General features: G+C 42.2%; 2 protein-coding genes across 4 annotated transcripts in view; one reads left to right on the top strand and one right to left on the bottom strand.

The window, feature by feature from the left end:
* The window catches only part of ATPCL (ATP-citrate synthase), a 391,624-nt gene that overhangs the window by 305,530 nt on the left and 60,676 nt on the right, over window positions 1-25,418 (bottom strand). The window lies entirely within an intron of this gene.
* LOC128685200 (aquaporin-9) overlaps window positions 1-25,418 on the top strand; it is a 131,681-nt gene that overhangs the window by 76,007 nt on the left and 30,256 nt on the right. For both annotated transcript variants that reach the window (XM_070082253.1, XM_070082254.1), the window contains exons 2-3: window positions 16,724-16,988; window positions 18,577-18,713. In XM_070082253.1, the coding sequence (XP_069938354.1) occupies window positions 16,724-16,988; window positions 18,577-18,713 (402 nt within the window). The remainder of the gene's footprint in view (window positions 1-16,723; window positions 16,989-18,576; window positions 18,714-25,418) is intronic.

Genomic DNA, 25,418 nt, shown 5'->3' with positions numbered 1-25,418 from the left:
GAGTGGTTGTAGCACTTACTGACCTACTCTCTGAGTGGTTGTAGCACTTACTGACCTACTCAGTGGTTGTAGCACTTACTGACCTACTCTCTCAGTGGATGTAGCACTTACTTACCTACTCTATGAGTGGTTGTAGCACTTATTGACCTACTCAGTGGTTGCAGCACTTACTGACCTACTCTCTCAGTGGATGTAGCACTTACTCACCTACTCTCTGAGTGGTTGTAGCACTTATTGACCTACTCAGTGGTTGTAGCACTACTGACCTACTCTCTCAGTAGATGTAGCACTTACTGGCCTACTCTCTCAGTGGTTGTAACACATACTGACCTACTCTCTGAGTGGTTGTAGCACTTACTGACCTACTCTCTCAGTGGTTGTAGCACTTACTGGCCTGCTCTCTCAGTGGTTGTAGCACTTACTGGCTTACTCTCTTAGTGGATGTAGCACTTATTGACCTACTCTCTCAGTGGATGTAGCACTTACTGACCTACTCTCTCAGTGGTTGTAGCACTTACTGGCCTACTCTCTCAGTGGATGTAGCACTTATTGACCTACTCTCTCAGTGGATGTAGCACTTACTGGCCTACTCTCTCAGTGGATGTAGCACTTACTGGCCTACTCTCTGAGTGGTTGTAACACTTACTGGCCTACTCTCTTTGTGGATGTAGCACTTACTGGCCTACTCTCTGAGTGGTTGTAACACTTACTGGCCTACTCTCTGAGTGGTTGTAGCACTTACTGACCTACTCTCTCAGTGGATGTAGCACTTACTGGCGTACTCTCTGAGTGGTTGTAACACTTATTGACCTACTCAGTGGTCGTAGCACTTACTGGCCTACTCTCTGAGTGGTTGTAGCGCTTATTGACGTACTCAGTGGTCGTAGCACTTACTGGCCTACTCTCTCAGTGGTTGTAACACTTACTGGCCTACTCTCTCAGTGGTTGTAACACTGACCTACTCTCTCAGTGGATGTAGCACTTACTGGCCTACTCTCTGAGTGGTTGTAACGCTTATTGATCTACTCAGTGGTCGTAGCGCTTACTGGCCTACTCTCTCAGTGGTTGTAACACTTACTGGCCTACTCTCTCAGTGGTTATAACACTTACTGACCTACTCTCTCAGTGGATGTAGCACTTACTGGCCTACTCTCTGAGTGGTTGTAGCACTTATTGACCTACTCAGTGGTCGTAGCACTTACTGGCCTACTCTCTCAGTGGTTGTAACACTGGCCTACTCTCTCAGTGGTTGTAACACTTACTGGCCTGCTCTCTCAGTGGTTGCAGCACTTATTGACCTACTCAGTGGTCGTAGCACTTACTGGCCTACTGTCTCAGTGGCCGTAACACTTAGTGGCCTACTCTCTCAGTGGTTGTAACACTTACTGGCCTGCTCTGTCAGTGGTTGTAGCACTTATTGACCTACTCAGTGGTCGCAGCACTTACTGGCCTGCTCTCTCAGTGGTCGCAGCACTTACCGGCCTGCACTCTCAGTGGAAGTAGCACTTACTAGCCTGCTCTCTCAGTGGTTGTAGCACTTACTTGTCTGCTCTCTCAGTGGTCATAGCACTTACTGGCCTGCTGTCTCAGTGGCTGTAGCACTTACTGGCCTGCTCTCTCAGTGGTTGTAGCACTTACTGGCTTGCTATCTCAGTGGTTGTAGCACTTACTGGCCTGCTCTCTCAGTGGTTGTAGCACTTACTGGCTTGCTATCTCAGTGGTTGTAGCACTTACTGGCTTGCTCTCTCAGTGGTTGTAGCACTTACTGGCTTGCTATCTCAGTGGTTGTAGCACTTACTGGCTTGCTCTCTCAGTGGTTGTAGCACTTACTGGCCTGCTCTTTCAGTGGTTGTAGCACTTACTGGCTTGCTATCTCAGTGGTTGTAGCACTTACTGGCTTGCTCTCTCAGTGGTTGTAGCACTTACTGGCCTGCTCTTTCAGTGGTTGTAGCACTTACTGGCCTGCTCTCTCAGTGGTTGTAGCACTTACTGGCCTGCTCTCTCAGTGGTTGTAGCACTTACTGGCCTGCTCTCTCAGTGGTTGTAGCACTTACTGGCCTGCTCTCTCAGTGGTTGTAGCACTTACTGGCCTGCTCTCCCAGTGGTTGTATCACATTGGACGCTACTCATCTCTTATTGGTGCAGTACCTGGTAATAGATTGGACGCTACTCTTCTCTTAGTGAAATACCTGGTAGCACACTGGACGTCACTCTTCTCTTACTTTATAGTTGTGCTCACTTCTGTGTGTTGTGGTTGCAATAAAATAACTTTCTGTATAAGTTCACACGCGAGTAATTTTATATTTTCTCTTATAATTTTATAATTAACTTTACTGCTATGTCTTGCCTTTCCAAATGTATGTATTTATTATTATTATTATTATTATTATTATTATTATTATTATATGCATGGATAAGCTCCAAACTCCTAAGGGAAAAAGGGAATGTTCACTACAACCCACCGAAATAACATAAGTGCTGGTTGATGGTGAACTGTCCCAGCCACGGTACTGTGACTTTTTATTCATGATGGTGAATGTGCTTCCTTGTTTTAGTCACCATGACTTAGCTTGGACCCTCCAGTGTGGTGATAAAAGTTTGCTGTGAGTAGCGTTAGATCATGTCATCATCTGTGTATGTGGGGCTATTTATACGTCTGTCAGTATAACAGGAGTTTCTCACCGTTGCATTTATGCTTGTGGTGATACTCTCGTAACTAAAATTACTCTCAAGACCCCTTCCCCTACCCCTCCCTCTCTCACTATCTTTCATTCTATCTCATGGTTAGTGTCACTTGTTTACTCTTACAACACTGGCACAAACACACATTCACAACACACACATACACACTTACAACACACACTCACAACACACAACACACAAGAGTCACTCAGCTCTCACACTTTAACATTTCTTGCCAACCAGGCTCCTACTTCAAGGACAACCTCCATCCTTGGCATAAGTGAAGAACCTTGCAGTAATCTCTAAACAACACATCCGTATTCATCTTGCAATCTCCCTACCAGATCTAGAGGCCTGTGTCTCTCCTGTCTTACCCAATCATTGTGTAGGGCTGGTCCTTACAGTCCACACCACCACCACCACCACCACACTGGGAGGGACATATGGGATTTACATTCCACACCACCACAACCACCACCACCACCACCACCACACTGGGAGGGATATAGGGGATTTACATTCCACATCACCACAACCACCACCACCACACTGGGAGGGACATATGGGATTTACATTCCACACCACCACAACCACCACCACCACACTGGGAGGGACATTTGGGATTTACATTCATCATCCGCTAGGAAAATGATAGGATGGATAATGAGAACCTTCAAAACTAGGGACGCCAAGCCCACGATGATTCTCTTCAAATCGCTTGTTCTCTCTAGGCTGGAATACTGCTGTACACTAACTGCCCCCTTCAAGGCTGGCGACATTGCAGACCTGGAGAGTGTGCAAAGAACTTTCACGGCACACATAAGTACGATAAGGCACCTAAACCACCCGGAACGGTTGAAGGTCCTTGATCTGTATTCCCTCGAACGCAGGCGAGAGAGATACATGATAATATACACTTGGAAGGTCCTGGAGTGATTGGTACCAAACCTGCTCACAAAAATCTCTCCCTATGACAGCAAAAGTCTCGGCAGGAGATGCAACATTTCCCCGATGAAAAGCAGGGGCGCCACGAGTACACTGAGAGACAACACAGTAAGTATCCGGGGCCCAAGACTATTCAGTTGCCTCCCAGCATACATAAGGGGGATCACCAATAGACCCCTGGCTGTCTTCAAGAAGGCACTGGACAGGCACCTAAAGTCAGTACCTGACCAACCGGGCTGTGGTTCGTACGTCAGCTTGCGTGCGGCCAGCAATAACAGCCTGGTTGATCAGACCCTGATCCACCATGAGGTCTGGTCTCAGACCGGGCCGCGGGGGCGTTGACTCCCGAAACCCTCATCAGATAAACTCTAGGTAAACCACCACCACCACACTGGGAGCGACATATGGGGCATACATTCCACACCACTATGATATCACTTACAACTTCCTCAGATTACTCCGTCAAGTACCAGAAATTCTTCATTTGGATCATGCAACATAAACAATGTATCTACAGAGCTCCTAAAATCATGGACCAATAGTCTCACCATTTTCGTTCCAAAACAATGCCAACAAAATGCGCGACGCCCAGCATCACTCACTAGCTGCTGATTGTACAGCATCTGAGAGGCCGGTCCTAGTCTCATGCGTAGTATCAAATAATTTCTGTCAGTGTGCAGGGTGACGAAGGTGATCATGCAATGGTGAATACTAACTCCTTGCATGAAGCCTTATTGCCGGGAAGGGGGAACAAAAATGATTTGGTTCTACGCATGATCTCAAGGTTACATTACAGCTAACCAACATCTAATCGTTAGTAAACCTGCCAGAACAGATTCTCCGTTGGATCAAAAGCTGCCCTTCCAACAGGTAGCTGTTCCAGGGGCATTAGAAGTGTACCCAAAGACTTTAAAGTCAGACACAGGAATGTGTCTGAAACCCAGCCTCATACACTATCCTAATTAATGTGTGACTAGCTGTTATGTCAAGGCAGTTCAATCCTTAAATGATTATCTATGTTAATGTAATAAATAACACCACCGGATTCTCCAACACTCAAAACATTCTTAACTATGCATATTACATTCGTCTCAGGGCCTGGGGTTGATCATCTTTTTTTTTTTTTTTTTTATATTCGCCGGTATTCTCCCGGCCCGGGTCTTTTCCAAGTAGTGGTGACCCGGCCTTGGCTCCCTATCTGGGAGTATCTCGAGACCTAAGTCTCCCATGGGAGGAGGTACAAGTACCCCCTCATCTTTGGGACCAAGTGTCCCCAGGCCTAGCCACAGTTGATCATCTTGGTGGATAAACACCGTAAGATACTTAAGAGGCGCAACTCCTGAGAGGGAAGCGCAGTTCGCAAGATCCAGTGACATTATGTCTCGGCTCCAGTATGTAACCAGATACTGTCAGCTCGGATCTGAGGTCACTCTACATGGAGTTGTTGTAACCAAACTTCGTCGCCAATACATAGAAAGGTTGAGAGCACTTAGAGCTGTGGTGGATTTTACTCCAGACGTGGCGCTAATGTGAGAATAGTGAAAATGGCATATTAGTTGATTATGCCGTACCCTTGCTTGCACTCGTGTCGGACAAATTTTGGTCGGACGGCTTGAAAAAATTGCAGAACGAAGGGATGAGGATCATCCTAGGATTTCAATGTACTGCTAAAACACTAAAAAAGCACGAAGAACTTGATATTCCAAGTTTCACATAACGAATCACTGAAAGAAATACTCCCGTTGGTGTTAAGGTGTACAGGCAAACTTAAGTACACCCTTCCAAATGAATCATGAAAACTGGTGTCATCCGACTGACTCAAATACACCATCAACTTTAAGTAAAGCGACAGCAACACTTCCCTGCACCATGGACAATTATCACTTAAATCACTATCTCTCCCTTTCCCCAAAGAAACTTATTAGATCACAATTAAAGCTTTATCTTGAGGCCAAGCACGATATCTTAAGTTATATTCACACAGCGCTCTCTTCTATAAATTATGTATGTCGATGACTGAGTTCACCCACTCGCTGGTGCAGCTGGTAGTGTTGTTATTCAGAGCGATGGCGCCTTTATAGAAATTGGAGCACGCATCAACAATTGGGCTTCCACCACTTGTTCTCCTTGCACCGAACCTGAATGCTTTCCATTTCCCTAGTGCTATATGACCTCTACGAGTTTAGCGGTTGCTCCTCATTTAAAAGGAAACAGCCTTCCACCATTCAAACTAAACTATTTGCTGCACTCAACAGTGTCTATGTATCTCCATGTATCTGAAGCTGGTACTTTAATTGTGATTCACTATCATCTATAAATGTTCTTAACTCCATAAGTGTCAATTGTGACATGCTTGTGTCAGAACCCAGACAAGGTATGGTACAAGTGTAGACAGTAGAGTCAGAGTACATCTTTCGCATTAGAGAAAGTTGATTACAACTTTATGCTATCAACGAGTCAATCCATTATCATCATTCTTTTGTGCAAGAAGAACTACATATCTATGGCGTATCCATCAGTGTCAGTACTCTTGGACGTCACTACTGCCCGGCTTCGCACAGGCTACCTGGTGAAGTTTAAACCATCAGCATACGAAGACCTAATTAAATGTAAACTGCAGCAGAGGAACTGTTGTCAGCTGCACCATTACTCGCTGGAATGAGACAAAATTCAAGAATTCAGAGGCAACTTACAAATATTCAAGATATGTCAAAGTATTTTATCCACAGGTCTATTACCACTGTAACCTGCTTAACTAACAACATTAACACTGGTACCCAGTCCCTGGACCCATTATGTGCCTCAGTCTGTAATCCTTTGACTACCGTCCACATGATGAGTATGGTGAGCATAATATAAATATTAAATTGAACTATTACTTCCTTGGAATGCTTTAAGCAAAACAGGATAAATATTTTCTTCACAATAAGATGCTGAGGGGTTTCCTCCTCTCACCGTACATTAACTAAGAACTTGTTTCCAACTAATATGCGGCGGCAGAGTCTACCCTGCTGCCACAGATTACGCTCTCTTATATTTACTTTGCTTATCGGCTGTTTACTGTACATAAGATTAATAAGATTGTAGAGTGTGGAATCAGCGTCTCCTGGTTATTCATGCCGCTGGCTAACTCAGTGCCATTGTCTACCCACTGTCACTAACCGTTTAGATTAGTGCCACTGACTGCTAAGATACTCCAGTGTTACTAACTGCTCAGTTACGTAAGTGCCCCTATATGAGTGTTCAAGCACACTCTTTCTGGAAACTGTACAATGTATAAACTTGGGAGACGTGTCATAATCCAAGGTTGCACAAGTGTTTATGGAGTTACAAGAGTAACAACGTGAGACTAATACTGTTTAGTGACCAGTTTTGTTTTTGACACTCCTTGCAAGGACACTGTAAGGGACTGGGCTGAGGATCAGTCATGGCAACCATGCATTTTCTTCTTTCATTTGAAGATATCGTGTTCACAAGCAACCCGCAAACTGGAAATTGAAACTAGACGTTTCGGTCCGCCCGGACCATCTACGAAGACGTGGTCTAATAATGGCTCAAAACTGACCTAAAAATCATATACTTCCCAATTAAAAGTTCTGAGGGACTTGTCACGATGCTGTGATCTTAATTATTCTTAAACCAAATTTTCACCTGTGCAGTGAAATGCATTTCTCCTACACAGCTGCCTTCTTCAGTCCAATACAGGTGAATACATTACAGGAAGCAGCGTTGTATTCATCTATATTCGACTGAAGAAGCCAGCTGTGCATGCGAAACGTTTCGACATTAGTATCAAAGAGTTGCAAATGTATTTTATTCATCAACTTGTTGATATTGCACGACATCCATAACGTGGAATGCACTCTGGTTTATTCGAAATATACAAAAGAAAGGATTTAAGACACAACTTTATTAGGAAACACAACATCCGCATGAACATTCAAATTATACACACCTTGCGCTGGTGTTAATGAAGAGTCATCTCCTGCTAAGAGTGATGACACTCGTCAAGGTCTCTCGTAGCAACTGTTGCGTTAGTTGTCATGGTAAAACAGTAATTTACCATACAACGGCATTCCCTTCTACCCACGATCATCCCCCCCCCTTAATTAAACATTTCCTGTCATTACCTGCCATTCATGGGGCTAAATTATTAAGACAGGTACTTTGAAGAGAGAGAGAGAGAGAGAGAGAGAGAGAGAGAGAGAGAGAGAGAGAGAGAGAGAGAGACAGAAAGAGAGAGAGACAGAAAGAGAGAGAGAGAGAGATAACGTTTTCAATTAACAGTCGTTTGATAATACTAATAATAATAATAATAATAATAATAATAATAATAATAATATTATTATTATTATTATTATTATTATTATTATTATTATTATTATTATTATTATTAATTATTATTATTTATTTTATTGTCACACTGGCCGACTCCCACCAAGGCAGGGTGGCCCGAAAAAGAAAAACTTTCACCATCATTCACTCCATCACTGTCTTGCCAGAAGGGTGCTTTACACTACAGTTTTTAAACTGCAACATTAACACCCCTCCTTCAGAGTGCAGGCACTGTACTTCCCATCTCCAGGACTCAAGTCCGGCCTGCCGGTTTCCCTGAATCCCTTCATAAATGTTACTTCGCTCACACTCCAACAGCACGTCAAGTATTAAAAACCATTTGTCTCCATTCACTCCTATCAAACACGCTCATGCATACCTGCTGGAAGTCCAAGCCCCTCGCACACAAAACCTCCTTTACCCCCTCTCTCCAACCTTTCCTAGGCCGACCCCTACCCCGCCTTCCTTCCACTACAGACTGATACACTCTTGAAGTCATTCTGTTTCGCTCCATTCTCTCTACATGTCCGAACCACCTCAACAACCCTTCCTCAGCCCTCTGGACAACAGTTTTGGTAATCCCGCACCTCCTCCTAACTTCCAAACTACGAATTCTCTGCATTATATTCACACCACACATTGCCCTCAGACATGACATCTCCACTGCCTCCAGCCTTCTCCTCGCTGCAACATTCATCACCCACGCTTCACACCCATATAAGAGCGTTGGTAAAACTATACTCTCATACATTCCCCTCTTTGCCTCCAAGGACAAAGTTCTTTGTCTCCACAGACTCCTAAGTGCACCACTCACTCTTTTTCCCTCATCAATTCTATGATTCACCTCATCTTTCATAGACCCATCCGCTGACACGTCCACTCCCAAATATCTGAATACGTTCACCTCCTCCATACTCTCTCCCTCCAATCTGATATTCAATCTTTCATCACCTAATCTTTTTGTTATCCTCATAACCTTACTCTTTCCTGTATTCACCTTTAATTTTCTTCTTTTGCACACCCTACCAAATTCATCCACCAATCTCTGCAACTTCTCTTCAGAATCTCCCAAGAGCACAGTGTCATCAGCAAAGAGCAGCTGTGACAACTCCCACTTTGTGTGTGATTCTTTATCTTTTAACTCCACGCCTCTTGCCAAGACCCTCGCATTTACTTCTCTTACAACCCCCTCTATAAATATATTAAACAACCACGGTGACATCACACATCCTTGTCTAAGGCCTACTTTTACTGGGAAAAAATTTCCCTCTTTCCTACATACTCTAACTTGAGCCTCACTATCCTCGTAAAAACTCTTCACTGCTTTCAGTAACCTACCTCCTACACCATACACTTGCAACATCTGCCACATTGCCCCCCTATCCACCCTGTCATACGCCTTTTCCAAATCCATAAATGCCACAAAGACCTCTTTAGCCTTATCTAAATACTGTTCACTTATATGTTTCACTGTAAACACCTGGTCCACACACCCCCTACCTTTCCTAAAGCCTCCTTGTTCATCTGCTATCCTATTCTCCGTCTTACTCTTAATTCTTTCAATTATAACTCTACCATACACTTTACCAGGTACACTCAACAGACTTATCCCCCTATAATTTTTGCACTCTCTTTTATCCCCTTTGCCTTTATACAAAGGAACTATGCATGCTCTCTGCCAATCCCTAGGTACCTTACCCTCTTCCATACATTTATTAAATAATTGCACCAACCACTCCAAAACTATATCCCCACCTGCTTTTAACATTTCTATCTTTATCCCATCAATCCCGGCTGCCTTACCCCCTTTCATTTTGCCTACTGCCTCACGAACTTCCCCCACACTCACAACTGGCTCTTCCTCACTCCTACAAGATGTTATTCCTCCTTGCCCTATACACGAAATCACAGCGTCCCTATCTTCATCAACATTTAACAATTCTTCAAAATATTCCCTCCATCTTCCCAATACCTCTAACTCTCCATTTAATAACTCTCCTCTCCTATTTTTAACTGACAAATCCATTTGTTCTCTAGGCTTTCTTAACTTGTTAATCTCACTCCAAAACTTTTTCTTATTTTCAACAAAATTTGTTGATAACATCTCACCCACTCTCTCATTTGCTCTCTTTTTACATTGCTTCACCACTCTCTTAACCTCTCTCTTTTTCTCCATATACTCTTCCCTCCTTGCATCACTTCTACTTTGTAAAAACTTCTCATATGCTAACTTTTTCTCCCTTACTACTCTCTTTACATCATCATTCCACCAATCGCCCCTCTTCCCTCTTCCCTCTAAGAAACGCCAAGGCAATGGGAGATGACCAGATTTCATTCGAGGAAGAAGAGTGTAGCTCAAAAATCTTTGGATCAAGAGTCCCTCGTTAACATCAAGGCACCCTTCAAGGATAGAATAAGGCGAGAGAGGTAGCCACTATTTTTGCTCAACTATATATGGTTGTATGGGTTGAGTCTCAGCTCCTGGCCCTGTCTCCTAGCTAGCCCGTGACCGGGTTAACTCCTCCCTTCCAAAGTCTCAACAGATTTCTGACTCTTAAGAACCTATGATGCTAACGTTCATATTGTCATTCTTGAATATAATCTTCAGATAGGAAGGTAGGTAAGGTTTGTCAGGAAACAGGACATGTTTCCTGACGCGGGTCTTAGTCATATGATGACCCGCAGCTGGAGCTTCTTGTCATCTAGCTGAGGCCTTCCGCTGGCTTACCCGTCCACTCCTTTAAAAATTAAGGATATAATTACCATTTTTAAATAATCCTCAGTATTTTTTCTCTATCATTGTTGTTGCCCTGATAATTTGGCGTGTGAAAGCTGTTGAATTTCTTGTAATAGACACTCAAGAGTAACACCCCCAAATCATTATTATTATTATTATTATTATTATTATTATTATTATTATTATTATTACTAAGTACAGTCGAAGACTGGCCAGGAGAGCGACGAGAAGACAAAGGATACAAGAAACTTACACTAGTTAACATCTAGATGAGACATTAACTAAGTCACTCCCATAAGCAGCTTGCATAACTACTGAGGCGTAGATATGGTAGAGTAACTAATTCATAGTGAAGATATGGTAGAGTAACTAGTTCATAGTGTAGATATGGTAGAGTAACTAGTTCATAGTGTAGATATGGTAGAGTAACTAATTCATAGTGAAGATATGGTAGAGTAACTAGTTCATAGTGTAGATATGGTAGAGTAACTAGTTCATAGTGTAGATATGGTAGAGTAACTAATTCATAGTGAAGATATGGTAGAGTAACTAATTCATAGTGAAGATATGGTAGAGTAACTAATTCAAAGTGAAGATATGGTAGAGTAACTAATTCAAAGTGAAGATATGGTAGAGTAACTAGTTCATAGTGTAGATATGGTAGAGTAATTAATTCATAGTGTAGATATGGTAGAGTAACTAATTCATAGTGAAGATATGGTAGAGTAACTAATTCATAGTGTAGATATGGTAGAGTAACTAATTCATAGTGAAGATATGGTAGAGTAACTAATTCATAGTGTAGATATGGTAGAGTAACTAATTCATAGTGTAGATATGGTAGAGTAACTAATTCAAAGTGAAGATATGGTAGAGTAACTAATTCATAGTGTAGATATGGTAGAGTAACTAATTCATAGTGTAGATATGGTAGAGTAACTAATTCAGTGTAGATATGGTAGAGTAACTAATTCATAGTGTAGATATGGTAGAGTAACTAATTCATAGTGTAGATATGGTAGAGTAACTAATTCATAGTGTAGATATGGTAGAGTAACTAATTCATAGTGAAGCTATGGTAGAGTAACTAATTCATAGTGTAGATATGGTAGAGTAACTAATTCATAGTGTAGATATGGTAGAGTAACTAATTCATAGTGTAGATATGGTAGAGTAACTAATTCATAGTGTAGATATGGTAGAGTAACTAATTCATAGTGTAGATATGGTAGAGTAACTAGTTCATAGTGAAGATATGGTAGAGTAACTAATTCATAGTGAAGATATGGTAGAGTAACTAATTCATAGTGTAGATATGGTAGAGTAACTAATTCATAGTGTAGATATGGTAGAGTAACTAATTCATAGTGTAGATATGGTAGAGTAACTAGTTCATAGTGTAGATATGGTAGAGTAACTAATTCATAGTGTAGATATGGTAGAGTAACTAATTCATAGTGAAGATATGGTAGAGTAACTAATTCATAGTGTAGATATGGTAGAGTAACTAGTTCATAGTGTAGATATGGTAGAGTAACTAATTCATAGTGTAGATATGGTAGAGTAACTAGTTCATAGTGTAGATATGGTAGAGTAACTAATTCATAGTGTAGATATGGTAGAGTAATTCATAGTGAAGATATGGTAGAGTAACTAATTCATAGTGTAGATATGGTAGAGTAACTAGTTCATAGTGTAGATATGGTAGAGTAACTAGTTCATAGTGAAGATATGGTAGAGTAACTAGTTCATAGTGTAGATATGGTAGAGTAACTAGTTCATAGTGAAGATATGGTAGAGTAACTAATTCATAGTGTAGATATGGTAGAGTAACTAGTTCATAGTGTAGATATGGTAGAGTAACTAGTTCATAGTATAGATATGGTAGAGTAACTAGTTCATAGTGTAGATATGGTAGAGTATCAAGTTCACAACGTAGCTATGGTAGAGATAACTTAGTAAAGATAAGCATCCTGGTCTCAGCGTAGCATAGTTGACAAATGCGACCAGTAATTATTACAGACCTTAGTTTAGGTATAATAAAGACAGTGAATGACTTTAATTACCGAGGCTGTTCAACTTGAAGGTCTCGTGCTAAGGGAGGTCACTCGTATATTTAGTACCACATGCTATTCATGCCACTTTATTTAATGCAATTCATTTAATAATACCCTTGCTTGTTGTGTGCGTCACTACGGCTGTCACACAACAGCTAAGCATAATACTACTAATTTGCGTTTGAAAGACGCAAATTATGTTTTCTGCTGGCTGTCCTATATCCCCGTTGTTCCATATATATATATATATATATATATATATATATATATATATATATATATATATATATATATATATATATATATATATATATATATATATGTGTGTGTGTGTGTGTGTGTGTGTGTATGTATTTATAATTCACAGACACGCCTCCTCTGAACGTATTTGCTTGAGGCTAAGATTCCCTCACAACGGCGCCACCTGCCTCCTACAGCTCACCTCAACAGAAGATTTAAAAGCTGCTATCAAGCTAACCTCTGCTAGTACGCTGCCATGCATCCTCATACTAGTCTGCACTCTCAAGACGCTGCCAAATCCATTAACTTCTTTAAAAAAAAAAAGTCAATGATGCCCCATCAACTACCGGATCACTGCACAACGTTTTGCTGTTTGGTAATACCTGTCTTAATATCCCAACAACCAGGAAACACAAGTCAATGGCAACACCTGTTATTTCGGTAATAAATAAATTCCTAGAGATAAAAAATCTCATCTGTCTTTTCCCGGCGTAAAAATAAAATGAAAAGAACACCTAAAACCTTTAAAATCAACACCGCAGATTAGCAAAATAACATAGAAGAGACGAATACTACTGGAGAAATATGATTATCCCCCTCCCCCTAGGGTACCAACCACAACATGACCTCTACAGGATAAACACATCTGCCCAGAGAACTACCCTGACATCGACAGTCTGAATAAATGGTTTTAGAAGACCGACTCCCTGCCAGAATCACAGGATCCTGTCAGTCCTACCTGGCTCAGCAGGTGGCTTCACAAGTTTAAGGTTCCAACACACACTTGCTGATGTCTCAGAGATTCTTCTGAGCACATTAGATTTACAAATGTAGCTGGCGGTATCTCTAAAGACCATTAGGCCACTTAATGTTGGTACATTACTCTATGCCCTAAGAAAAAAAAATAGAGGAATCAGATCCATTGTTGTTCACTTCGTCCGTCTTGTTATTAGGGCTGCTGTGAGAATTAATTGTAAGTCGCTATGGAGCCACAGTGCTGAAACCAATTCAGCATGATTTTGGGCTGTAACATACCTATGAGGCAGCAACCCGTTTAACACAGGCATACGTTGTTAATTTAATAGATAAAAACCAAGTGCTGATTAAAGTGGATTTTGCCAACACTTTTAACTTAGAAGGGATGCTGTTCTCAGGAGACGTTCATCAACATTTGATTACAATTTATCCATTCATCTGTGTTACAGTGGCGCCTCAAAACTTCCCTTTGTGGAAAAAGAGATTAACTCCTGAGACAGTGAGCAGGAAGGTGATCCCCTCGCGCCTCTCCCTTTTCTACTTGATTAAATAAATCACAGGAAAGTTGTCCGGCGAGCTCAACATCTAGTTCTTGACAGTCACACTCTACCTGCCACTGAAGAATCCCTGCTAGCGGACATCAAGAAAATAAAAGATATTAGGAAGAATCTAGATCTATCTCTAAACCTGACCAAATCATGGTCACATTGCCGCGAGAAAAAAACACTGATCTAGCTGACAGTACTCGTGTTGGTACTCTTGTCAGTTCCAACGCCATCAACTTGAATTTAGGAGAAAAAATCTACTACAGGAATACGGAGCACCGGGTCGGAGATATTAATGTGAATGATGTCTCTTACTCACCACCAAATGCCTGTCCCTTCCCTCCGATTCACTTCTGGTGAATGTATGAGATCCATAGCCTCTGAGTGAATAGAATGGTCTGAAAGAAGACATTCGTGTATCTACAGTAGTTTACTAATTATTTGCAGCACAGAAAAAGAAAGAAGTATTGCACATATAAAAATGTAAACACTGCCTCGTAGACCACTAAACTCTCAGCCACAGCCTCACAGCTATCACTATTAATATGTATTATTATTATTATTATTATTACAATCAAGGGGGAAGCGCTAAACCCGGAGGATTATACAGCGCCTGGGGGGGGGGATGTGGAAGGCATTCAGGCTTAATTTGGGGAACTGGAGCACAGATCCAATTCCCTAAATCAAGAGCCCCTCACCAACATCAAGGAACCTTCCTTGAGGGGTATTAATATGTAGAAATTGTGTTCCTTCCTCTCATACTAATTCTTCTCCTTTTTTCCCATAGTTCTCTCCCATATATGGTCCTTTTTCCCATTCAACTCTTCCATATATCTTCCTTTTCCTCTTATTCGCCCTGCCGAGATCTCCTCCTACCTGCTTATACTCCCGGCGGCCCGGTCACAGACCAGGCCGCCGGGACTCTTTCCAGGTAAACTCCAGGTAAACCACGCCCAGATTTCCTCTTCCTTTACTCTCCCACCTGCAGCTGCGCATAACTTCAGTTTAACTGCTCAATTAAGATGTTGTTAACTCAGGATGATACCTCGGCATTCTGCTCCTCAAATGTTAACATACTGTGTTTGCTGCTACATCAGTACACAATATTCACCACATATTGTTTACTTACTGTTGTTGATTACACATAAACAGCTGAAGAGTATTCTGCTCGACACGTTAACTTGACCGTTCACCGCCTTGCTGCTTCACACTAACACAACCAAGTCTACAATTTTAACACGTTTCTCCATTTATCATTTTTTAATTTAAAAAAGAATATAGAAAAATGATGCTATCCATACAATCAGAATGCTACTTTTAATTAATATAGAAAGTGAGAATAAGCAGTGAAGCTTTATTTAATAAAACTGTGAAAATCAATCTGAACATAACGATATTTAAATATCTATATATATATATATATATATATATATATATATATATATATATATATATATATATATATATATATATATATGTCGTGCCGAATAGGCAGAACTTGCAATCTTGTCTTAAATAGCAATGCTCATCTTGCCACATAGGACAAGCGAAAATTTGTGTATGCAATAATTTTGCCAAAATCATTCTGAACCTAACGAAAAAAGTATAATTCACTGTGTTTGTTTAGTATTAAATTATTGTAAACAGATCTAAAATATATTTTGTTGGGTTAGGCTAAAATAAATTGCTCTTGTTATAATAAGGTTAGGTAAGTTTTCTAAGATTCTTTTGGCGCAAAATTATAAATTTTTATATTAACATTAATGAAAAAAATATATCTTTAAACGTATAAGAGAAAATTTTAGAAAGGACTTAATTTTAAATGAGTTCTTGCTAATTGACCAGTTTTACATATTCGGCACGACATATATATATATATATATATATATATATATATATATATATATATATATATATATATATATATATATATATATATATATATATATATATATATATATATATATATTAAATAAATATAAACTGATAAATGGTATATTTAGTAGAACTTGGTTAAAAAAATAGGGTAAGAGAGGTTAGGCGAGGGTTTTAAGTCAGGTTTGATCCAAAAAGAAAAATGTCTACATCATTTCCAATGAAGAAAATGTCTCTCAATCTGTAAAAGAAAATTTTGAAAAAGTTAAATTTTCAAGGGAGTTCGACCTAATTGATCACTTCAGTTTATTAGGCCCGACATATATATGTAAATGAGAAAAACATGTGAAACTGCATAAATTCTCTGTTTTGAACACTTCAGCTAACTTCCCTCAAGCAGGAGGCCGTGTGACTAGGCTGTTCTTGATCAAACGGTACTGTTATTTATTATATGCAGGAAGCATGAAGAGTGTGAGCCATGTATGACAGTATGATGTATGACAGTATGTTGAGAGTGAACCAGATTTCACAAGACATGTTTTCCTCTGCAGGTTTTCGGGAACGCTGCGGTAGCACAGGCTGTGCTCACCAACAATGTCAAGGGTAGCTTCTTCGCCATCAACTGGGGATACGGCTTGGCAGTGACCCTGGCTGTGCTGGTGAGCGGCGGGGTCAGCGGAGGTCACGTTAACCCAGCGGTGACCCTAGCCATGGCCGTGTGGGGTAAACACCCCTGGAGTAAAGTACCTGTTTACATGGTCGCCCAGTACTTAGGAGCCCTGCTAGCCTCCCTTGCTGTCTTCGCTGTCTACATAAGTAAGCGCTTTTGTTTATCCCACTGTTTCAGGTTATCTCGGTAAGTGCTCGTCTACATCAATAGTTCTAACACAGTAGTTTCTGCTTCTCTCAGTAGGTTATCTGTCAGAGATGCGTTACAGTCAGTGATAATTTATCAACTTTACCTTAGAAAATATGTCCACATCCGCCATTACAACTTCTTTCACTCAAGTGTTTAATTCGCTACATACAGTGTGAGCTGGAACATATTCAGTAAGCTTGGCTCAGTAGATATGCGAACTTAAGAGCTGTAATATTCACTGTCTAGTTCAGTAAGTACAATCACCCAAGAGCTCGAGAATATTCAGTGTCTAACTAAGCACTCAAGAGTTGGAAAACATTCAGTGTCTAGCTTAGTAAGTACTCGTGTACTGGAAAATATTCAATGTCTAGCTAAGTAAGTACTCGAGTACTGGAAAACATTCAGTGTCTAGCTCAGTAAGTACTCGTGTACTGGAAAATATTCAATGTCTAGCTCAGTAAGTACTCGAGTACTGGAAAACATTCAGTGTCTGGTTCAGTAAGTGCTCGAGTAATGGAAAACATTCAGTGTCTAGCTCAGTAAGTACTCGAATACTGGAAAATATTCAATGTCTAGCTCAGTAAGTACTCGAGTACTGGAAAACATTCAGTATCTGGTTCAGTAAGTACTCGAGTACTGGAAAACATTCAGTGTCTGGTTCAGTAAGTACTCGAGTACTGGAAAACATTCAGTGTCTGGTTCAGTAAGTACTCGAGTACTGGAAAACATTCAGTGTCTGGTTCAGTAAGTACTCGAGTACTGGAAAACATTCAGTGTCTGGTTCAGTAAGTACTCGAGTATTGGAAAACATTCAGTGTCTGGTTCAGTAAGTACTCGAGTACTGGAAAACATTCAGTGTCTGGCTCGGTATATACCCTTGATAGCAGCAACATAATAAATGTCTTAGAGAGCTGAAACATGCATTTATGCTCAAAAACTGTCGACCCCGAAGTAATCTCGGGCCACGGTGAGAGTGTTTGAAGGTCATAAGTTTTTTTTATCAGGATCAGAGGTCAGCAGAATGCTACTTTTTGTAATTTAAAGCATAATTTTTTTGCGTTTTCGTACGCAGCAGATAAACCAGCTTTTGGACAGTAAAAGATCAACGGTTTTATGACGTCTCGTTTTTTATGGATTTAATAGATATTTTATATTAACACAAGAGGTGTTTTAGTGTGTATCTGCGTGCATGCAGTCGAACACTCATTGTATCCATCGGAAGTATAAGAATGGTAGTTGCCCTTATCAAGGGAATTCCCTATTCCGTTCTGAATATTTACTCACAATGAAACAGACGAGTTATTATTTCAACTGATAAAATTATAGTTAGTTCTCAAGGGCTTCAACTTTGCCCTGTACCTTATATTTATGAAGCTGAGGTAGGAACACCCATTCTTAAAGTATGGATATAAACGGGAGAAAGCTTTAAAAACAGAATCATGCATTAATTTGAGAGAATTTCAAGACTTGTATATAGCAAGAGAGATGGCCAGAGAGAGTCTGCGTCTTCATATGACTGACCATATCCCTCCCACCTGTTGACAGACGCCCTGGACGCATTTGAACCGCATCGCAGCTTGGCTACCGCTGGGATCTGGGCCACCTACCCCGGTTCCATGACCAACATCAACGGCACTCTTGTCACCGACTTTCTGTCCAACGGCAACGGCTTCGGTGATCAGGTTAGCTCACCGTCCTTGTCACCAGCTACTGTTTCAACAGTGGTTGTCTTCTACCATAGTGCTCGTTCGTTACTAGGTAGCAATTATCGTTACTAGGTAGCAATTATCGTTACTGTATCTTAACAGTAATGAGTTTAAAACCTTAATATAACTTGTCATTAAGGGTGCATGTAACTTGTTCACTCTCAGCCAAGAATATTTTAATACATAAAATGGGAATTAAACCGTTACAGTATATATATCGAGACAAACACCTCTCAGTGTAGTATATAACTGTGAGTGTTACTGGTTAATTAGGCTTAAAGTACCGACAATACTAGGGTCATTAAGACTGTACGTTACCTGTTCATCACCAGTCAAGATAAACTCTAAGCATATATGCAGTGAGAAATACACACCTGTCGGTTTATTCTTGAGTTATTTCTCAATACTACACTTGTGTCTAACAGTAGTTATATTTTAAAAGAAGCTAGTGCTGAATAACTCTTATGTACAGCATTTAGTGTTTTTTTTATGATAATATTAACAAGAACATAGAAACTTTAATTCACTTGTTTGTCCATTTCACACACAGTAGACCGTGACAAATATACTTTAGTATATAAGAAGGGTCTGGCACCTGGCACTTCTGGTATTTAGAGGTCATAAGACAAACGAGCGTGGCACTAATCATGAACGTTTATATATATCTGGGTCACAAATATTGTGCAGAGATATGATCAGAGCACTTAACAGTCTTAGTAATTAAACGTCGTCATAATATGGTGTACAGCGCCTCCTCATACATTATACATTACTGTGGTGTTATTCATGAAACAAGTGAGTGTTTGCTAGACTCGTATAATCCTTTGTTTACTCAATTGTTTATGTATGAAGTTATCTATTTATAGATACATGAATAGATGTCGTGTGTGTGTGTGCGTGTGTAATTATTTGCGCTTTCTAGGGAGGGATGAGCTCTAGCTCTTGGCCCCACCTCTTAAATAACTAAATGTGGGGAAATAATCTTATATCTGTTTTGTGACGTCCCCTTCCTTGGATCGAACATGAAAGCCTCCCATTCCCCAAGGCGCTTCATGACCCCAACGGGTTTAGCGCGTCCCTATGAATTCATATTAATAATAATAATAATAATAATTGAACTCCTATATGATATTCACTCCAAATATGTTCTTAAATTCTCTTAAGACGGGACACTACAAGTGGGTCATCACAGGTAGTTGGGGAAGGGCGCAGCTGCCAACTAGATAATATAACGGATATTATTATTATTATTATTATTATAATCAAGGGGGAAGCGCTAAACCCGGAGGATTATACAGCGCCTGGGGGGGGATGTGGAAGGCATCCAGGCTTAATTCGGGGAACTGGAGCACAGATCCAATTCCCTAAATCAAGAGCCCCTCACCAACATCAAGGAACCTTCCTTGAGGGGAATATAACGGATAGAAGACCGGACACGATACGGCGTAAGCTGTCAGTGGCCCTATAAACCTCCAATATATAGTAAAAGGAAACATTTTTTATCGCCACGTTTCGCCTTCATGAACATGATCAAGCCAGTCAAGGACCACTGACACACACACACACACACACACACACACACACACACACACACACACACACACACACAGACACACACACACACACACACACACACACACACGCACACACACACACACACACACACACACACACATACACACACACACACACACACAGAGTGGTGGAACACCTAGAAAGGAATGATCTCATCAACAGCAGCCAACATGGTTTCAGGGACGGGAAATCCTGTGTCACAAACCTACTGGAGTTCTATGACATGGTGACAGCAGTAAGACAAGAGAGAGAGGGGTGGGTGGATTGCATATTCTTGGACTGCAAGAAGGCGTTTGACACAGTTCCACACAAGAGATTGGTGCAACAACTGGAGGACCAAACAGGGATAACAGGGAAGGCACTACAATGGATCAGGGAATACTTGTCAGGAAGACAGCAGCGAGTCATGGTACGTGGCGAGGTGTCAGAGTGGGCACCTGTGACCAGCGGGGTCCCACAGGGGTCAGTCCTAGGACCAGTGCTGTTTCTGGTATTTGTGAACGACATGACGGAAGGAATAGACTCTGAGGTGTCCCTGTTTGCAGATGACGTGAAGTTGATGAGAAGAATTCACTCGATCGAAGACCAGGCAGAACTACAAAGGGATCTGGACAGGCTGCAGACCTGGTCCAGCAATTGGCTCCTGGAGTTCAATCCCACCAAGCGCAAAGTCATGAAGATTGGGGAAGGGCAAAGAAGACCGCAGACGGAGTACAGTCTAGGGGGCCAGAGACTACAAACCTCACTCAAGGAAAAAGATCTTGGGGTGAGTATAACACCAGGCACATCTCCTGAAGCGCACATCAATCAAATAACTGCTGCAGCATATGGGCGCCTAGCAAACCTCAGAACAGCATTCCGACATCTTAATAAAGAATCGTTCAGGACCCTGTACACAGTGTACGTTAGGCCCATATTGGAGTATGCGGCACCAGTTTGGAACCCACACCTAGCCAAGCACGTAAAGAAACTAGAGAAAGTGCAAAGGTTTGCAACAAGACTAGTCCCAGAGCTAAGAGGTATGTCCTACGAGGAGAGGTTAAGGGAAATCAACCTGACGACACTGGAGGACAGGAGAGATAGGGGGGACATGATAACGACATACAAAATACTGAGAGGAATTGACAAGGTGGATAAAGACAGGATGTTCCAGAGATTGGACACAGTAACAAGGGGACACAGTTGGAAGTTGAAGACACAGATGAATCACAGGGATGTTAGGAAGTATTTCTTCAGCCACAGAGTAGTCAGTAAATGGAATAGTTTGGGAAGCGATGTAGTGGAGGCAGGATTCATACATATCTTTAAGCAGAGGTATGATAAAGCTCACGGTTCAGAGAGAGTGACCTAGTAGCGATCAGTGAAGAGGCGGGGCCAGGAGCTCGGACTCGACCCCCGCAACCTCAACTAGGTGAGCACACACACACACACACACACACACACACACACACACACACACACACACACACACACATACACACACACACACGTACACACACACACACACACGTACACACACACACACACACGTACACACACACACACACACACACACACATACACACACACACACACACACACACACACACATATGAAAAGACCCCTTGGGGCCAGTGACCATGTGGTTTTAAGCTTCGAATACACAGTAGAGCTACAAGTGGAGGGAGAAGCAGGAAGGCCAGGACGAATTAAGCCAAACTACAAGAAAGGGGACTACACAGGAATGAGGAACTACCTGAACGGGGTTCAGTGGGACAGAGAACTGGCAGGGAAGCCAGTTAATGAGATGATGGAATATGTAGCAACAAAATGCAAGGAGGCTGAGGAGAGGTTTGTACCCAAGGGTAACAGGAATAATGAAAAAGCCAGGATAAGCCCATGGTTTACCCAAAGGTGCAGGGAGGCAAAAACCAAGTGTCCTAGGGAATGGAAGAAATATAGAAGGCAAAGGACCCAGGAGAATAAGGAGAACAGTCGTAGAGCCAGAAACGAATATGCACAGATAAGAAGGGAGGCCCAAAGACAATATGAAAATGACATAGCAGCGAAAGCCAAATCTGACCCGAAACTGTTGTACAGCCACATCAGGAGGAAAACAACAGTCAGGGACCAGGTAATCAGGCTAAGGAAGGAAGGAGGAGAGACAACAAGAAATGACCGTGAAGTATGTGAAGAACTCAACAAGAGATTCAAAGAAGTGTTCACAGAGGAGACAGAAGGGACTCCAGAAAGACGGAGAGGTGGGACACACCACCAAGTGCTGGACACAGTGCACACAACCGAGGAAGAAGTGAAGAGGCTTCTGAGTGAGCTAGATACCTCAAAGGCAATGGGGCCAGATAACATCTCCCCATGGGTATTGAGAGAGGGAGCAGAGGCGCTATGTGTACCCCTAACAACAATATTCAATACATCTATCGAAACAGGGAGATTGCCTGAGGCATGGAAGACAGCAAATGTAGTCCCAATCTTTAAAAAAGGAGACAGACATGAAGCATTAAACTACAGACCAGTGTCACTGACATGTATAGTATGCAAAATCATGGAGAAGATTATCAGGAGAAGAGTGGTGGAACACCTAGAAAGGAACGATCTCATCAACAGCAGCCAACATGGTTTCAGGGACGGGAAATCCTGTCACAAACCTACTGGAGTTCTATGACATGGTGACAGCAGTAAGACAAGAGAGAGAGGGGTGGGTGGATTGCATTTTCTTGGACTGCAAGAAGGCGTTTGACACAGTTCCACACAAGAGATTGGTGCAAAAACTGGAGGACCAAGCAGGGATAACAGGGAAGGCACTACAATGGATCAGGGAATACTTGTCAGGAAGACAGCAGCGAGTCATGGTACGTGGCGAGGTGTCAGTGTGGGCACCTGTGACCAGCGGGGTCCCACAGGGGTCAGTCCTAGGACCAGTGCTGTTTCTGGTATTTGTGAACGACATGACGGAAGGAATCGACTCTGAGGTGTCCCTGTTTGCAGATGACGTGAAGTTGATGAGAAGAATTCACTCGATCGAAGACCAGGCAGAACTACAAAGGGATCTGGACAGGCTGCAGACCTGGTCCGGCAATTGGCTCCTGGAGTTCAATCCCACCAAGTGCAAAGTCATGAAGATTGGGGAAGGGCAAAGAAGGCCGCAGACGGAGTACAGTCTAGGGGGTCAGAGACTACAAACCTCACTCAAGGAAAAAGATCTTGGGGTGAGTATAACACCAGGCACATCTCCTGAAGCGCACATCAACCAAATAACTGCTGCAGCATATGGGCGCCTAGCAAACCTCAGAACAGCATTCCGACATCTTAATAAGGAATCATTCAGGACCCTGTACACCGTGTACGTTAGGCCCATATTGGAGTATGCGGCACCAGTTTGGAACCCACACCTAGCCAAGCACGTGAAGAAACTAGAGAAAGTGCAAAGGTTTGCAACAAGACTAGTCCCAGAGCTAAGAGGTATGTCCTACGAGGAGAGGTTAAGGGAAGATAAGATAAGATAAGATAAGATTTCGTTCGGATTTTTAACCCCGGAGGGTTAGCCACCCAGGATAACCCAAGAAAGTCAGTGCGTCATCGAGGACTGTCTAACTTATTTCCACTGGGGTCCTTAATCTTGTCCCCCAGGATGCGACCCACACCAGTCGACTAACACCCAGGTACCTATTTGCTGCTAGGTGAACAGGACAACAGGTGTAAGGAAACGTGTCGAATGTTTCCACCCGCCGGGAATCGAACCCGGGCCCTCTGTGTTTGAAGCGGGAGCTTTAGCCACCAGGCCACCGGGCCTGGTGGCCCGGTGGCCTGGAGGACAGGAGAGATAGGGGGGACATGATAACGACATACAAAATACTGAGAGGAATTGACAAGGTGGACAAAGACAGGATGTTCCAGAGATTGGACACAGTAACAAGGGGACACAGTTGGAAGCTGAAGACACAGATGAATCACAGGGATGTTAGGAAGTATTTCTTCAGCCACAGAGTAGTCAGTAAGTGGAATAGTTTGGGAAGCGATGTAGTGGAGGCAGGATCCATACATAGCTTTAAGCAGAGGTATGATAAGGCTCACGGCTCAGGGAGAGTGACCTAGTAGCGATCAGTGAAGAGGCGGGGCCAGGAGCTCGGACTCGACACCCGCAACCTCAACTAGGTGAGTACACACACACCGAGCACGTCTCCGGAGGCACACATCAACCAGATAACTACTGCAGCATATGGGCTCCTGGCAAACCTGAGAATAGCGTTCCGATACCTCAGTAAGGAATCGTTCAAGACACTGTACACTGTGTACGTCAGGCCCATACTGGAGTATGCAGCACCAGTTTGGAACCCACACCTGGTCAAGCACGTCAAGAAATTAGAGAAAGTACAAAGGTTTGCAACAAGGCTAGTTCCGGAGCTCAGGGAAATGTCCTACGAAGAAAGATTGAGGGAAATCGGACTGACGACACTGGAGGACAGGAGGGTCAGGGGAGATATGATAACGACATACAAAATAGTGCGTGGAATAGACAAGGTGGACAGAGACAGGATGTTCCAGAGAGGGGACACAGAAACAAGGGGTCACTATTGGAAGCTAAAGACTCAGACGAGCCACATGGATATTAGGAAGTACTTCTTCAGTCACAGAGTCGTCAGGAAGTGGAATAGCCTAGCAAGTGATGTAGTGGAGGCAGGAACCATACATAGCTTTAAGACGAGGTACGACAAAGCTCAGGAAGCAGAGAGAGAGAGAGAGAGAGAGAGGACCTAGTAGCGATCAGTAAAGAGGCGGGGCCAAGAGCTAAGTCTCGACCCCAACAACCACAATTAGGTGAGTATACACACACACACACACTTTTCTGGATATATTCTACTCTAGGCTAACTTTTGCCGGGACTCTTTCCCCCCATCCCTAATATTTCCAATGAGCATTTCCCCCCTCGGACAATACCCTCAGATATACCTCCTAAAACATCTTCATTCTCTAACAATTCCTTTCTGAACATACTCCCCTAACATGTCCACTTCTTGACAATTCATTTCTGGACACAGGAACACATTCTCTTACGACACCTAGCATATAATTAAATTCTACGCATATTATAAGGTAAAGGGGATATTT

This window comes from Cherax quadricarinatus, chromosome 7 (genome assembly GCF_038502225.1).
Source record: "Cherax quadricarinatus isolate ZL_2023a chromosome 7, ASM3850222v1, whole genome shotgun sequence".
NCBI classification, from domain to species: Eukaryota; Metazoa; Arthropoda; class Malacostraca; order Decapoda; family Parastacidae; genus Cherax; species Cherax quadricarinatus.
Note: the sequence above shows the minus strand (reverse complement) of the source record. Positions and strands in the feature narration are given on the sequence as shown.